The sequence below is a fragment of the Megascapheus bottae genome, chromosome 19 (assembly GCF_031878675.1).
Source record: "Megascapheus bottae isolate mThoBot1 chromosome 19, mThoBot2.hap1, whole genome shotgun sequence".
Lineage (NCBI taxonomy): Eukaryota > Metazoa > Chordata > Mammalia > Rodentia > Geomyidae > Megascapheus > Megascapheus bottae.
The window spans coordinates 46709056-46726517 of record NC_143527.1 but is presented as its reverse complement, the minus strand read 5'-3'; the positions used below and the strand labels follow the sequence as shown (position 1 = coordinate 46726517).

General features: G+C 38.7%; 1 protein-coding gene across 1 annotated transcript in view; it reads right to left on the bottom strand.

Annotated features, from left to right (window-relative positions):
* Nucleotides 1–17462, bottom strand: part of Piezo2 (piezo type mechanosensitive ion channel component 2) — a 367270-nt gene that overhangs the window by 228825 nt on the left and 120983 nt on the right. Inside the window, exon 3 of the mRNA XM_090353510.1 lies at nt 6118–6243. Within this exon, the coding sequence (XP_090209636.1) occupies nt 6118–6243 (126 nt within the window). The remainder of the gene's footprint in view (nt 1–6117; nt 6244–17462) is intronic.

Here is a 17462-nt window from a genome sequence, read left to right as displayed (position 1 = left end):
GTTTTTGTTTTGTTTTTTTATTGTAATTAGTAAAAGGGTTACATGATATTTGCCAGATAGAAGGTGTATTAATTCACATACATTGATACCCTTTCACATGTCTTGGTACCCATTACCCTCCCCCCCACACCCCCTACCCGTCTTGGTTTTCCCCCCTTCCCTATCAAATTTCAAATAACCAAATACAAATAAATTCAATATATCAGATAACAAAGTGAGATACTGTAACAATATGAGATAACCAAGGGACAGCAAAGGGGATGAGAGACAACATAGTACATTAAGGACAATAATCATTCATTATATGGCTTAGTAGAAACCTTGGGCACTACTAGCAGAGATTTGCAATAGAGCAAAACCTTGATACATAAGGCCATTTAGTATGAAGCTAATTGAAAGATTTATTGTTATTAAAAGTAAGACCTCTGAAGAGTAGTTAGACTTTTTGACAAATGAAATCCACCTTAGCAAATATGTCAGGTGTGTAGTAATGTTTATAATTCTAAATAGACAGGAGCCATAGGTAGAAGGATTCAACGCTGAAACCAGTCTTGGTCAGAAAGCAAGATACTATCTGAAAAATAATACCAAGCCAGTACAGACAAAAGCAAAAAGAGTGGGAAATGCATCTCTGGTGGCAAAGCCACTTGTCTAACAAGCACAATACCTTGACATCAAAACCTAGTTAACTGCAGAAGAAAAGGAAAAAAGGAGAGAAAGAGAAAAATGGCTATCTCAGATGCTTGATGAAATCTCATGAGGCTACTCTGTCTTTTTAAACTTGTTTCTTCCTCATTGTAGACTCTCTCTCAATGCTCAGTGTGCACGTGTCCAATTGAAGGATACCCTGATAAGAAGGAAAACAACAGAGGAACAAGGCCCCACTAGGACTCACAGATGGCCTCTTTGTGAATGAATGATTAGGCTCGCTCCAGCTGGGTGGGGCCTACATCTAAACTCCACTACTTCTTCCCTGGCCTCTGACTCCCTTAAGAGCACAGCTGTCTATCCAGAACCCCACCCACTAAGGGCAGGTAAGCAAATGAGATGGGCCTGCATAGAAGCCCTTCTTCCAGCCATCATAAGGAGCCACTGGAATATCTTGGCTTCCAAAGATCACAAAGATCACTGGTCTTGTGATCTGTTACTAGATACCCTACCAACAGCTACTCTAAGTAGATATCACCACCAGAAACTTCTCTTCCAATTTTTTGAATCCAATAGTTTACTAAAGAACTTTGATACCATGCAGAATCTAGACTGGTAGCTGGTTAAGGTGGCTCAAGCTTGTAATCGTAGCTACTCAGGAGGCTGAGATCAGAGGATAGCAGTTCAAAGCCAGCCTGGGCAGGAAAGTCCATGAGATTCTTACCTTCAATAAAAATACTCAGAAAAAGTTGGAAGTGGTGCTGTGGCTTAAGTACCAGAATGCTAACCTTGAGCATAAAGAGGCTCAGGGACAGTGCATAGGCCCCAGTTCAAGCCCTGGGACACACACACACACACACACACACACACACACACACACACACACACAGCACACAAAGAATTTAGACTAGCCTTGAAATGCTGCTCACAAGGCTACACATCTACCAAGAGGCAGACAGAGTACTTCTGTGTAATTTGTAATGACATAATTGAAACCAGGTTCATGTTTATTTAAGTAGCATAGTTTTGATGGAATGAAAATATTTTGGTTAGCGGCAACACACATTTGAGCAAAATTTACAGAGGTCTCCCTTGCTCTGTAGACCCCTGACTTACTATATGAACACCGATTTAGAAATAAAGCACAGGAGGAGGGAGAGGGAGTGTTAAGTTTCAGTCTTACACAATGGCACCTTTAACAAACCTACTAGCCAGTCAAAAACTAAACAGGGTGGCTTGAAAAAAAAAAAAAAAACTTCACTACTGACAGTTAATAGTCACAAGACTCCGGGGGAACAGAAGCTTTCGATGGCTCAATATTGAAAATGCTATTCCAAAACATGGGGTTTAGATTCCCAAGATGTTGGGAACTTTGGCTATCATGGTAGTAAGCATACAAGTTTTGAATTGGGAAAGAAGTCATTAGGAAAACAAAATGTGACACACATAAATATATAAATGAGCACTTGGTGGTCCTGAATCTGAAGCTACTTGTTTTGGTTATTTCCTTTCATTCCTATTACAAAAAATCTTGAACATAGAGGAAACCATTAAAATTAAAAAGTGTATTGTGCTAGTGCTGGGGTTGTACCCTAATTTGGCTCGTTTGCTCAAGGTTGGTACTTGAGCTTTTTTATTTTGTTTTTGCTTTGTTTGATCATAGCCATTTTTAATTTTATTTTTTGCAAGTTTATTATAGATAAGAATCACATAGACTTTTCTGCTCTGACTGCCTTCAAACCATGATCCTCAAATCTCAGCCTCCTGAGTAGTTAGGATTATACGAATGGGATGCTAGTAACCAGTTTATACCTCCTAGATGCCATACAAGGATGAACTGTGAAACAGGGGCCAATGAAATAACTGAATCTGTGCTTACAATTCTGATGGTAAAAATCTTAACTCTACCTGTAGAGAAACAATCCCAGCAGTAAACTGAAGTCAACTCTAAATGAAAAGCAGGTGATTGCATAACCCACCCTCCCAGGACTTACACTAGTTTATAGAATTTGATCATTAAACAAGTGCTGTAGGCTGAAAACCTAGTCCGTGTCAATCCAGGACATGAACGATTTTGCCAAGCTCTGAAGTTTGTTTATCCTTCTCTTTGATCCTTTTCAAGAATGCATTAATATTAATGCTACACATGAAACAGAGGTAAATGGCATTGGTAACACCTGGCGAAGGGCCTTCCTCTGGCAACTGTTTTTTTTCTTTCAGAAGAAATTTATGATGTCTATAAACTCACCTTCAAGGTACTTAGGGTTGAAAATAAAGAACTCTTTAAAAAAAAACTCAGACTTTAACCTAACCCTTGGGTATTCGTTACTTCATCAAAAATATTGCATCTTCAAAGTGGAACCTTAACTGTTAGCAATAAGCTTCACATCGGAATTTAACTTTGTAAAAATAAAATTTATGATGGTTGACTTCCATTCAGTTGGCACTCATTTGTGCAAAGGAGTTCTTTCATAAGGAAACATGGGATGAGGGGAGGAAAGAGGGAAGGGAAGCCATTGTTCAAGTTACAGTGCAGTAAGGACTAACATAGAGGACACTTGTGCACCAGAACCCAGTCCCTGTCAGACACTTGGGGATGGCATTTCGGAAATTATGTCTGGAGAGGCAGTTCCTACCCCACAAGACTGGGAGGGAAGAGCAGACAGGAAGAGGGAGGTGAACAGGTCAGCCCTGATTGGCCAGCTTCCTCCTTCTACTCTTGGGAAACACAGATACTTTCAGGATGTGAACACCTCTCCCACCTGAGCTGCTGGATATTTTGAATCCTTGTTCCCAGATGAGGAGGCAAGGCTCCTCAGATGTGTGTGTGTGTGTGTGTGTGTGTATGTGTGTGTGTGTGTGTGTGTGCCCCTGTGTTACATAGCTATATTTGCTCTATCTACATCTTATTAAAACACTTACAAGCAGTTGATTCATTTATCAATTAGAGAATGGAATGCTTTTTGAATCTTTTATATTGTATTTGGGGGAAATCTTCTTGTATATAAAGTAGGAATGCCTGGCCATGCTGAGTGAGAAGCGACCATGAAATTTCCTTTCCTAAGCCGGACATTGCCATTTTTCTCCCTGATATCCTTCAGCACTGAAACTATTTGAAACAAGGGGCAAGATCTGTATTTATAAATTCAGATTTCAAACATATGGTAAGGTGTAATATATCCTATAGAATACTAATTCTACTGATGGGGAATTTGTGTCTGAAAGGGCCTTCTAAAAATTGGGATAAAATTTGTGGTTCTGCAGTCAGTTGCTATGGTCTTAGTTGCCTTAGTGAGATTTTGGTCAAGAAGTGCTATGAAGTATTATTGTTAACATTGTAAGCTACATATGAACTTGGCCAAACACAATAATTGTTCTTTATCACTGTACTGACATCAAAATGACCTTATCAATATCATGGTTTTAGTTTGTTTTGTTTTGGTTCCAGAACTGGGGCTTAAACTCAGGGCCCCATGCTGAGTGAGACTCAACTCTTCTGTTCAATGGTGCTGGCTCTACCACTTGAGCTACCAACCCACTTTTAACTTTTTGCTAGTTAACTGGCAATAAGATTCTCCTGCACTTACTTTCCTGTCTAGGATGGCTTCAAACTGTGATCCTCTCATCCTCTTGAATAGTTTAGGATTACTGGAATAGGCCACCAGCACTGGCATAAATACCATGTTTTCTCAGAATTGTAGCAGCAGAGTGATGTTAGATGGTTACCAAACATTAAATCCACATGTTAACAATTAAATATTATTTAGTGATACAGAGGAATGCAGTTGGTATACATCCATCATGAATGCTAAAAAAATTATGTGAAGTGAGACATAAATAGTTACAGACTACATCGATATAGACAAAATGGCCACAATAGCAAAATGTAACAGAGTTGGAAAGTGTAATAGTAGCTGTTAGGCCTGGCGAGTAGTAACTAAGTATTCATAATGTGGACTTCCTTTAGGTGTACACTGGGTTTGAAATTCATGTTCTGGCTGACTGCACAGGCTGTCTAACACCTAACTGTAAACTTTAAATGGGACCCTTTTATGGTATGTGAATTATATATCAATTTAAAGAACAACAGTCACACTGTAAATTATGAATCTTTAATAAAATATGCCTTACCAGGCAGTTACCTAAGGAATTATGAACTCAATAAAATGACCAAAACAAATATTAACTTCAGCTCTGTATATGTCTGAAAGTTAGCTGTGAGGAATGAGGCACAATATGTAATTTATGAGCATGAAATTCATATTCCACTAAAGAATTCCTCACTTTATTTCAGCAAGTCTCTGGTCCTCGAGGAATTTGATCGTTTCATTTTATAGGAAAGGGTATGATTACTTCTTATGGCTTGTACTTGTGCTTATGAAAGTTCAGGAAACTTTCAGCCCACAAATAGGTTCCTCAAAGAAAAACTGACAAGTTAAAACTGTTAGCACAAGTCTATTTCAAACACCCCAGGGCTTCTCTAGTTTTAACTGAAAACATATGGATTATATTTGGTCTACTTGCAATGCTTCTGTTTTGTCAAGTAACAATCAGACAGCCTACAAAAATGGGCCATGATTTATTTTGGAAAGGCAATATCCAGACAAAACATAAATATACTGAAATTTTCAGATCATTAATCCAAAATAAAATGGATATGTTATTCACTTCCCCCTGAATACCAAAGAGGAATTCTCCACTTCAAAAAGAACTTCTATATACCCTTCTTTTTGCATAAAGACACAGGAAATGCAGTTGGTGCCAGAAGCTTTCTTCATAGTACTAGTTACTCAAAAGGCTGAGAACTGAGAATCAGGATTCATAGCCATCCTGGGAAGGTAAACACAGCTAAGCAGTAAAAAGCCAGAAGTGGAGATGTGGCTCAAGTGGTAAAAGACAACCTTGAGCAGAAATGCTGACTAAAAGTACGAGGCCTAGAGTTTTGGCCCCACAACCAGCACACGCACACACACACACACACACACACACACACACACACACACCACAGACTACATAAGGATACATTATGCTTTATACTAGGGTTGATGTCACAGTCGTATATTTTTGAGATACTTAATATAGCACTACTGTACTTTTGTTTTTTTTTTAATTGTAGACTTTCCTTAACATAAGTTCCAAGGACTGTTTGTTAACCTTGACCTTGTTAGCCAGATCTTAGGTCTGAGAATGTTTTCCTAACATTTAGGAATGTGATATCCAACGCATGTTGGAGATTCATTCCTTAAGCTGCTTTCATGCCCCAATTTTCTATTGCAAAGTTTCTTGATACATAGTTATGTTGTGCTGAATTGCCACATCAGCAGATTTTTGCCATGTGTTTTATGTGTATGTTACATATATGTTTTATATGTATACGTTTTATGTGTGTCACAGATTCCTGTGAGTGAGGTGGCCGAGAGCTTTACCAGTCACCTGCAGAGAAAGATGGGCAGAGGTTGTGATACTCACAGTTGTAGGTGGGTGGGAGGCGGTGCTGGGCTTCAAGGCTGGCCAGTGTGATGTGGAAAATGATGTGCAGCAGCAGGAAGGAGAGGCTGGAAAAGCACAGAGACTTCAGCAACCGTCCCGTGTGTCCTGAGAAAGAAGCACAGAGAGAATGAAGGAGGTGCTGGCCATAACCACTCACACTTCCTCCTCTTCAGCTCCCACGTGCTTCTCTGTCTCCTAGAGTATGGACCCTCTCACAGACAGGCGGTGTTATTTATACCTTAGCTATTACTCCATCCCTGTAAGCTTTACACTTATTAAAAAACCCACTGTAATATTACATGTAACACATCATTACTATTATTACATGGCATGTTAATGTAGGACCACAGAAAGAACCCAATCCAGAAAATTTTACAAGGAAATGCTACCAATTTTGAAGGAACAGATACCCCTCAAACTAAAAAAGTAATTCTAGATTATAGAAGAAGGAAAGTGGCCTGAAACATTTTATGAAGCCAGGATAGCTTTAATTACAAAATTAAATGAACCTAGAAGAGAAAACTATAGGAAAATCTTACTCATGGACATAGACCAAAATTTAAAAAGTAACTACTAGCCAACTGAAATGACATAGTAAAGTTAAAACATAATTACAATAAAGTTTATTACAGAAAATAAGCATTGTTTGACAATAATAAATCTCTAAGTGCCATTCATGCATGAATGGATACAAAAGCAACATTGCATAAAGTTACAAATATTTGTAAGCTTGATTCAGTGGCTCATATCTATATAGACATCCATGAAGCTGAGATCAGAGGATCTCTGCTTCAGGCCAACCTATGCCAAAAAAAAGAAGGTCAGAGATCCATCTTAATTGAAGAATTCCTCTAAGATCAGGTGTAAGACTATTGCCATTCTATTCAACATGGTACTGAAAACCTTAGCAAGAGAAATGAGGCACTGAAAAAAGATCCAAGATCCAAAGAAGTTAAAACTGTCCATGATGTTCAGATGACATGATGTCATATAGCAGAATCCTTATGATTCCAGTTAAAAAAGAAAGCAAAAGAAAAGAAAAAATCTTACAACTAAGGAAATCAATGAAGGTGCAAGATACAAAACATGAGCGCATTAAAATTAGAACACTGAAAAAGCAGGGAGAAGAAAGACTAAAGAGGAAAAATAAAAGCATCCGTCTTATTTCTATACATTTACTGGACTAATTATTTTTATTGTTGTTGTGTCATAGCAAGAAAGGCATGACAAAACAGAGCAACTCAAATTAAGGAAGCCAGGAAGCAGAGAAAAGATAAGAATACAGAAGAGACTAGGGGAAAACACAGGCCCTAAGAATATGCCATCTCATTAAATGACCACCATCATATTAAGACTATCCATTCATGATGTCAAAACCTTCAGGACCCTTTAATCTCTGGAGACACCATCACAGCATACCCTGGTCACAGAGGTAGGCTTTACCAATCTTCTGGGAATCTCTCAATCTGATTGCATTGATAATTTAGGTAACTTATCACCTAGATGGTCAAATATGGTCCTTCTGTCGTCTATGATTGCGTGGTTATATGAGAAAGCTAAGCATTCAGGTTTTCCTCTGGTAGAGTTTCCACAAAGATTTCATTATGCTCTGGATGTGGAGAGAACATAGAGGAGGAGGGGGAACACGGATGTTCATGACTGCCTTTCTTGCTCTTGCTAGATAACATGCAGGTGAATATTTCCTTACATCCCATCCTGGAAATTATAGTATACTTTTAAAGTTTCCCACACAAGGGCACTCTGAGTGCAACAATTTCCCAGAAATTCTCTTCTTAGCTGTCCTCCTAAAATTTTGGGACCCTGTTGTTTCACTCAATTTTGATCTTTTGCTCAAGACAGCTATAAAATTCCATGCGTTTTTCAATGCTTCCAAGAAATGCCTAGCCCTTTCCTTGCAAAGTGAGCTCTGAGCTAAACGTAACAAGGTCAAATGCATTGCTTCATGTCTTTCAAGAAGCCCCAACCTTGACAACACACACCATTCTGCTCTGCACTCCTTGGAACTAGGAGCAAACACCAGAAACTGGGCAGTAGGGGCTGCTGTCTTTAAAACCTCTGACAGTGGGACTGTTGGCACCAAGCAAAAACCAATAGGAACACCCACTCTACTGCCATCTCCAGAGTGCCTGCTTCCTGCCTCATTTTTCCCTTGATCTCTGCAAATATGTGACTGACTGTAATAGTTCTACAAAACTTGAATGTTTCTCTTGTTATTGACTTTTGGATGTTTCTGTTAAGAAAGAGACAGCCCTTGGAGCTGTGCATTGGGCCATCTTCACTAGCATAAAATTGGCTTTCACGGCTGGGAGATTGGCCTAGTGGTAGAGTGCTTGCTTAGCATGTATGAAGACTGGTTTCAATTCCTCGGGACCACATACACAGAAAAAGCCAAAAATGGTGTTGTGGTTCAAATTGGGAGAGCTCTAGCCTTGAGAAAGCCCAAGGACAGTTCTCAACTCCTGAGTTCAAACTGCAATACTGGCAATTTTTAAAAAAAAATTGGCTTTCAATAAGATTTTCAATTTCCATACGTCTTCCAGTTATTATACATGTACACATATAGTGTCTGTATATAAATATATATATCATCAAAGCCACTGAATGGAAAATAATTTTCACTTGAGTAAATAAAACAGCACAATCACAGAGATTGCTAACTCTAGCCTGAGCAGTAACACTAAAGGCCATTAGAAGTGAATCCATGATCCATTCCCCCATCTTCCCATTTACTTGTAAGACTAGGCATAATTAATTCAAGTAAAAACCATCAATTATATACCCTTCCATACATTTCTTTCTCTCTTTCTTTCTTGTCTGACATCTGCCCCCAGAGACAGTCCCAGTTGCCAGGCTGTACTGTGGTGCTCCCTTGAGGGCAACAAATTACCTCCCCGGCCTTTCACATGCAATCTTGCCTGACAAAATGGGAAACAAATCCAAAGAATTGGGGAATAAACAAGATTGATAACTGTGTTATCAACCTGGACACATCTTGGTATAGCCCTTAAAGTTATATATTAGTGGAACTATGTGTTCTTAAAGCCCTTAAAAGAAAATTAAACACTGAACTATGATATCAAAAAACAAGTTTAGAATATGCCTGAGAGGTCATAAGTGGGGTACACATAAACACTATAGGAAGATTTGGAACCAGGACCCAGAGAGAACGATCAAACCAAATTCCACCATTTTAAGTAGAGTGGTCACCTGCTAAATATTGGTGGTAAAAAATTCACCCCAATAATAAATATTAAAAATTAAAATTTTTTTCAGAGGATTTTCATATGACACAGTGTCTATGATGAAATATTTCAAGTTTCCACAATATAGTCCCAATTTGTTCAAAACACAAGAACCACTTTTCAAGAGAAGAGTTAATCAGCAGGTGTCAATTCTGAGGTTCTCCAAATGGAATTATAAGCAAGTGATTCTAAACCATCCATTGTAATGGTGTCCCAAGATGTGAAAGATAAATGTTTAAAATACAACACAATCACAAATGTCAGCAGAAAAACTAAAATACCCAAATAACTTTAAGACAGAAAGAAAATGTAATAGCTGAAAGTAACAGTATATCTGATGGCTCATTAGGATACTGGAGTTACAAAGAAATGCCACTGAACAGAAAATGATAATAACTGTTATCAACCTGAGGAACTGAGGGGAAAGCACTGGGAAAAAGTTAATAGAACCTTAAACATCTGCCAGAAAAAAATATAAAAATCTGTCACTTGTGTCAGAGTTATGGAAAGAGACTGGTATGAAAAAAAATTAGGGAAGAGGAAGGAAAATCCAAGATAAAAAACCTTGAAGGCCATAGATGATAGATATATTTCATATAAGAGAATGATTTCAAACCTTACATTTGAAAAAAAATCACAAACCATGAAGACAAGAATACAGTGGAGCAATATAATAAAGTTATGAAAGTACAGAACACGTGTTACTTTATAACCAGTCTGAGATCTCCTGACACTGTAATTCTAGTTCTCAAAACCTTTTTGGTAGAAAGGAGTGGATCCCAGAGAAAAAAGCAAATTGAAGAAAGAGTGACATTTCCCCCAGTCTTCTTCCCATCTTCACACTAGGACTGAAAATCCCCACTATGTACCGGCAAGAAGGGTAGACAGTCCTCATCTGTGTCTGTCTCAATTATTTCTTTGCAAAATCCCAGTGTTCTTTCCCCCACTGGTGTAATTATTGGAGATACTATCATTACCCTGGTCTCATGTATTATTATTTAAGAACTTTTGAGATGTTGGAAACTTTGCCAATTATCCACACAATGAAATGGATATAATCAGAGAAAAGCAACACTTTCAGAGAATTGGGAGACAAGGGACCGGAAAATAAAAGTGCCAGCAACAGGGGCTTCCACATGTTTTCCTCTTCCACACTGACTATAATCAGTCATGTAGCATTCTCTTTCGCTTAGACCCAAAAGGACCCTTGGGTCTTCTCCTCTGAGATGACCCTGGAATGTTCCTTTAATGTTAAGACACAATGGGTAAATGGGGGATGGAATTCCAAGAGCAGGAAGCATTGGGAAGGGCTCAGAACTGACATCTAGGTGGAGGAAAGGCACATGGCTTCTAAGCAATAAACCACAAAAAGGTCATGAGTGGATATTTCCCCAGAAATGGCACTGTGGCTCAATTAATAGAGAGCTAGCCTTGAGCAAAGAAGCTCAGGGATAGTGCCCAGACCCTGACTTTAAGCCCTAGGATTGGCAAAAAAATATCTGATGAACTTCCTTCTGTTCATTTGTCTGGTAACTGATATATACCATAAAGCATGTTTAACAAACACCAAGTGTTAGATATCTTATGCCAGAGACTCTTATATCATCTAGTAAGAACATATAGCCTGTGCACAGCAGATCATATGTGTGAGGAGAAAAATGACTAGAGGAACCATAAAGGTAACAGAAATAAAAAAAATCAATAAGAAATAGCACTGTTTTTTCAATCAACTGGAAATAGAGCTTGCAAAGTCCTGTATGCAAGGGGAAGGAGCCAAAGGTTCAGTAGAGCTGGGAATTCTTGGTTCCTACCTCTGAGGACCAGGAAGAAAATATTTTAAGCATTGTAAAGTTGTTTACATCTTCCCTGGTAACACAAAACCTAGTTACACACAACATATGGACAAATCACTTGTAGCTGTTCAGATAGTTGGAACTTGAACACATCCCAAAGGCTCACTGTTAAAGACTTGGTCCTCAGAGTAGAGATATTGGGAGGTTGTTGTTGAGGTTTTAGAAGGTTAAATCTAGTGGGAGGTCTTTAGGTCATTGGAGGCATTCCCTTGGAGACAGCAGTGAGACTCTGGGATGGCCTTTCTTTGTTAGTCATGGGGCTTGAACTCAGGGCCTGAGTTCTGTCCCTAAACTTTTTCACTCAAAGCTAGTACTCTACCACTTAGAGACACAGTGCCACTGCTCTGGGTCTGTGTCTTCTTTTCCTCCCTCTCTGGCTTGTGATCAGGTCAGTGGTTGTACCCTAGGCCATGCTTCCACCACAGTGTATTACCTCACCACAGGCCCTATGCAACTTATGCACTCAATCATGGACTGGAACCTCTAAAACTGGGCCAATGTAAACCTTTTCTCTTACAAGTTAATTATGTCAGGTACTCTTTTAGGAGTCATAAAATGAGTACTGCTGTGGTACTATAAAATTCAGTTATAGATACTGAATTTTAAATTTCAAGTTATTGTGATATGTTATATGGTCATGTTTTCTCTTGCTTTTTTTTCCAACCAAACATCTGTGGACAAAAGCAGACTTCAGGTGGTGGTTATCATTTGATGACTACTGCTCTTGATGAACAAAGCATATTTGAAAGCAAAAGATAAATAAGCAGAATATAAAATAAGTAAATAAATAAAAAAGAAAAGGCCAGCTACAGATTATAAATAAACTCACTAAATTTTGGTACAACATAAAACAAACACCCCTAGGACTGGGAGTTTTGCCTAGTGGTTAGAGTGCTTGCCTAGCATGCAAGAAGACCCAGATTTGATTCCTCAGTACCATATACATAGAAAAAGCTAGAAGTGGTGTTGTGACTCAAGTGGTAGAGCTCTAGCTTTGGAAAAATCCCAAGAATAATGCTCAGTCCCTGAGTTCAAGATCCAGGACTGGCAAAGAAAGAAGAAAGTAAGCAAGCAAGCTACATTTTGATAATCAAGACATTTCCTTGTACCTCATGAATTCCACAGTATCTGAAGGGTCCTTTCCCACTTACAAGGTACAAAAAAAAAAGTGTGGACTCAATTGCAGTAGTTGGAAAACACCAGATTCAGTATTTGTGATCGTAACACTGAATACCCTGGAGAAGTCTCTGCACACTGTTACATTTCTGGATGAAAATCAACTAAAAATAATCCAAAATTTACGATGATAAGCTTGATTACTAAATTAGGAGGCTGTTGCTTGTGGCAATGTGTATTGCAGGTTTATTTTGCATATGCATATGTCAGGTCTTTTCAGTGTACGTGTATACATTGAACCTAATGTAAACACACTTAATATTTCCACTAATTATGAATGGCTGAAATACAAAATACAGGCCAAATTGGATACTCCAGTTTTAAGTACACCGACACACTCTCATGTGGGTTGGTAAAGAACAGGCTAATGCAAACAACCAGCTGTGAGCATGAAGCATTTTCTTTGGTCAGTCGCTGATGACCCAGTTCCACTCAGGAAGTAAGGGACAGCTTTAGCAAATGCTCAGACAAGGGAGTTACCCAGTACTGTGTCTTTGTCTGATCCCCTAGGTCTTCTTGTGACAGGCAGGATGGTATCAGTAGCACAGTAATTCAATGAAATTCAAGGACATGTATGAGATGAACTAGAGTCCTGAGAAAAGCTTCCATAGCATTGTGGAGCTTGGAATTTGGGCTTTGTGTCAATCCAGTAAACAAATTGCAAGACTGAAGAAAGATGGTTGCACTCTTCTTTTATTGTTCTTTAATTTTAAACACTATGTTACAACTTTTCTATGTTTTCAGAAAAGGCCAGGGAAGTTAGGGAAGAATATGGGTCTCTTTATAGAAAATTCTTTTTTTTTCCTGGTGATGGGACTTGAACTCAGAACCTGGACACTATCCCTGAACCTCTTTGTGATCAAGGCTAGCACACTACCACTTGAGCCACAGAGCCACTTCTGGATTTTCCTGAGTAATTTATTGGAGATAAAAGTCTTACGAACATTTTTGTCCAGACTGACTTTGAACTATGATCCTCAGATCTCAGTCTCTTGCACAGCTAGAATTATAGGCACAAGCCACTGGCACACAGTTCTTTTTTTAAGATTAAGTTCAATTAAATTGTGGTTATTCATCTATCTCAGGGAGGAGTCACTTGGGAGTACACTTCTGGGAGTACATTTCTATGATGACTGAAAATATGAGAAGTGTGGCTTAATGTTCATACGCTTTTTCAGCCTCATTGCCTTAGGGAATTGGATTAGAAGAATAAGGAAGGGAGAAGACACAGAATAAATCAAGCCAAGCAAAGTCTACTGTTTTGCAGAACTAACAGAGTCAGAAGGAAGAACTCTGTGTGTGTGTGTGTGTGTGTGTGTGTGTGTGTGTGTGTGTGTACACATGTGAGCTTGAATTCTCATTCAGCTTTCTTTCTCATGGCTATCATTCTACCACTTGAACCACACTTCAGTCTCGCATTGTGCTGGTTAATTAGAAAAGAAATCTCACACAGAGATATTTTTTCTCTCCAGCATGGCTTCAAACCTTGAGCTAGGATTACAAGTGTAAGACACTATTTCCAGTAGGAAGAAGATTTTAAGAAAAAAACTAGAAGCAAATGGGGCTCGTTTTTTGATAGATTCAGTTATCTTAATAAGTAACACCCTTTTGAAATGTGTTTCCTAAAACCAAAGTCTGAAATCTCATTGCTGGCATCATGATGCTGTGTTGTACAAGCAATTCCAGAGAAGTTAGCTGCACATTTCCTAAACTGATCATTCTGTGAGCTTCTCGATGGAAGGAACGCAAGATGTGACTCTCCAAACATTTCTAACACCGTAATTTACATTTAGGACATCCCATTAAATGTCCACTAAAAAGACACAATAAGCAATGAAAATCACACAAAATGACTTCCATATACATTGGCAAGAATTCACATCAAGCACAACAAGATGATTTCAAACTATTTGTTTAATGAAGCCCATTTGCCAAACTTGGCACCAGGGGACTGACAAAGAGTAATGCAAGGGGAGAAAAACCTTTTGACTAGTGCATCTGCTTCTCTTCAGGGGCAGGCCTATTCCCTGTAGAGACACCTTCCCAGCAGTTAACTTGAGATATCTCTTACACAGGGTTAGCCAGAAGTCCCTTTAGGAAAACCCTCCCATGGATGCTGGAAGAAATTTCTATTCTGCTACACTTCATTCTCACAGGCTCACTAGCCTTTGTCTTTTTTTCATTCCCTTTGATTTATTCTTTCTGAGTCTCCAGTTCTACGTTACCTAAGTGTCAGACATGAACAAATATGAAGAGGGCCTAAAGCCTTCCACTTCCTGTGGGTCAGGTTGAAAGACTCAATCAACGGTCACACCAAGTATTGTTGAGGGTGTCACAATCTGGCTGCTCATCAAAGGCAGGGTCACATTGCTGATGGCCAGTGCAGTGGGGGTCATTTACTGTCTTCACCAAGTTTTTTCACCCGTATCATGAGGTGATAACTATCATGACGTGACCACCAAGTTGGCGACAGAAAGCTGTGCTATATACCAGGTTACAATGACTAAACCCCCGTCACTGTGTTTATTCTTCCCACCCCTGGGCTTTCCTCTCCTGCCTTAGAGGCCACGCCAGGCAGCTGTTGTCCAGTGGTGCTTTCTGTTTGTTGTTTAAATGAATGGTGACTCATCTGTGAAAGAAATCTCCATCATGAGCACAATCCTCTTCAACTCCTTTTCACCACATTATAGGAAATGAATCTTTTCAATTAATTTGTCTCTATTTCCAGTGATTTTTTTAAAAAAAGAATCTATGAAAGTGGCAAGAAGAACTCCTTACAATTAAATTTCTCCTTTTAGACTTCACAGGCTTCTTTTCTTGTGCACAACTCTGGGATCTAAAATCCTCCTCTCAGAAACATAAAAGTCCATCCCTAGCCACTCAAGCTGAAATGGATCACGCTATGCTTGGGCTCCTGTTTTGCTACCTCACTGTTCATCATGATATTTTCATTGTTTTATTTGTTCTTCTCTCTTTTAAATGATAGCTTCATGACTTCTGGATTCTCTTTTTTATACATGGAATAACAATAGAGCATTCCCAACATTAAGGAAACGTATTCAGCAGAAAGCATATGACCACTATTGGTTGAATGGGATTTAGCAGGAGAACCTTATGAGACATGTATTAATTAGGACAGCCATTGGATTATATTCTGTTTCTTTTTTCTTTTTCTTAGCTAGTCCTGGGGACTGAAGTCAGGGCCTGGGCACTGTCCTTGAGCTTTCTCAAGGCTGGTGCTATATCTCTTGATCCACAGCACTATTTCTGGCTTTTTCTTTGTATGTGGTAATGAGGAATCAACCCAGGACTTCATAAATGCTAGGCAAGCACTCTACCACTAGCCTATGGTAGGGGATACTGTGAAATCTTTTACTTCCCTCAAGACAAAATGCAGAAAGAAACAGGATCTTATAATACCAAGCAAGAAAAGGAACAGGCAGTACTTAGATCCTCAAAGTTGAATATCATGGGGCTTGAGATTTTATCTAGAATTGGCTGTATTTGTTATAAACTAGATTATTTCATCCCCTGATCTTCCAGCCCATTCCTTACTTCACATATGTTAATATGTACCCCTGTCAGACTGACTTATTATTTGAAGACCTTTCTTAACCTAAAAACCTACTGCAAAGCACCATCCTTTTCACGTTACTTGTGGCTTTTAAAATAGAGCCCTTCAATATTTAGAAAATAAAATTTATACGTGCAGAGACTAAATAAAGTGAAATGCATAGGCCTTTAGCACACACTTCAGGGAATTTTAGCTAGTATGAGCACCTGAGAACCATGAGTTAAGCACACCACCACTTCCCCAGTCACCTCTCACCCCTGCAGAGAACTGGGAATCTCAGGTTACCTGCCACACTCAGCACAAATAACAACCATTCTAGATACAGCCCTGCTAAATCTAAAGTAAAGACAGCGCTGTTAAAGGTACCAAAAGAGTGAACTTTAAGTAGAAGAGAAAAATGGCAAGATCTATAATAGGCATTAAGAGCTATGAAAGCCAGAAGACAAAAGAACTGCATTTCCATGTGCAGGAGGAAAATATTGCAACCAAAAATGTTCTTCTATTACTAGTAAAACATTCCATTAAAAATGAATAGTATCACAAACAGAAACTGAGCACAACTATAACCCACAAAGCTAAACTATAAGGAATACTAACAGGTCTTATGGAGGGAAAAATCACACCAAAGGGCAACTCTGGTCTACAGAGAGAAATAAAGAATATTCACATATAAAAATATGAATGAGGCAGTGGCTCATACCTATAATCTTATCAATTCACAATCTGAAGATTATGGTTCAAAGCCAGCCCCAGGCAGGTAAATTCATAAGACTCTTTAATTAATCACCAAAAAGCAAAGTAGAGCTGTGGTTCAAGTGGTAGAACACCAGCTTTATGTCAATAAACTAAGGGACAGAGTCCAGGCCTGAGTTCAACCTCAGAACTGGCTCTCATAAATAAAATGTGAATGAATATGAAACATTCCCCATATCTGCTTAAGTCAACTAAAGTCTTCCTCACCATAAGATAATCTGTGTATTAGAGCAAAAAGCAATGGAGGTGAGTATCCATTATTTAAACTGCCCAAGATCAGAGTGTTTCGGAGATTTATGCATTTGGGGAATATTTTCATGAACTTTACCAGCTGAATATCCCTAATCTGAAAATTGAAACTGAAGTATATCAAATTCTAAGGCTTTTTAAACACCTTTCAGAATAAGGATTCTCAACCTGTCTATGTACGTATCCAAGCATAATGATCCTGGTACTCATTCTACCAAGTGTTTCCAGCAGTCATCTGGTACTTAAAAGGAATAATCTTGCTAAGTCAGCTACACAGTGATCAATCTCCTTTGTCCTTGAAATTTGTCTTCTGGTCCTATCAGGACATTTGTTTCTGCACTAAAAACAAAGAACTACCAACTGTGCTTCTAATCCATCAAGACATAGAAAAACAAATACGAAATACATGTTCTTGTCTTACCCAGTTCATAATCAGCTACTACTTAGCTACATGAT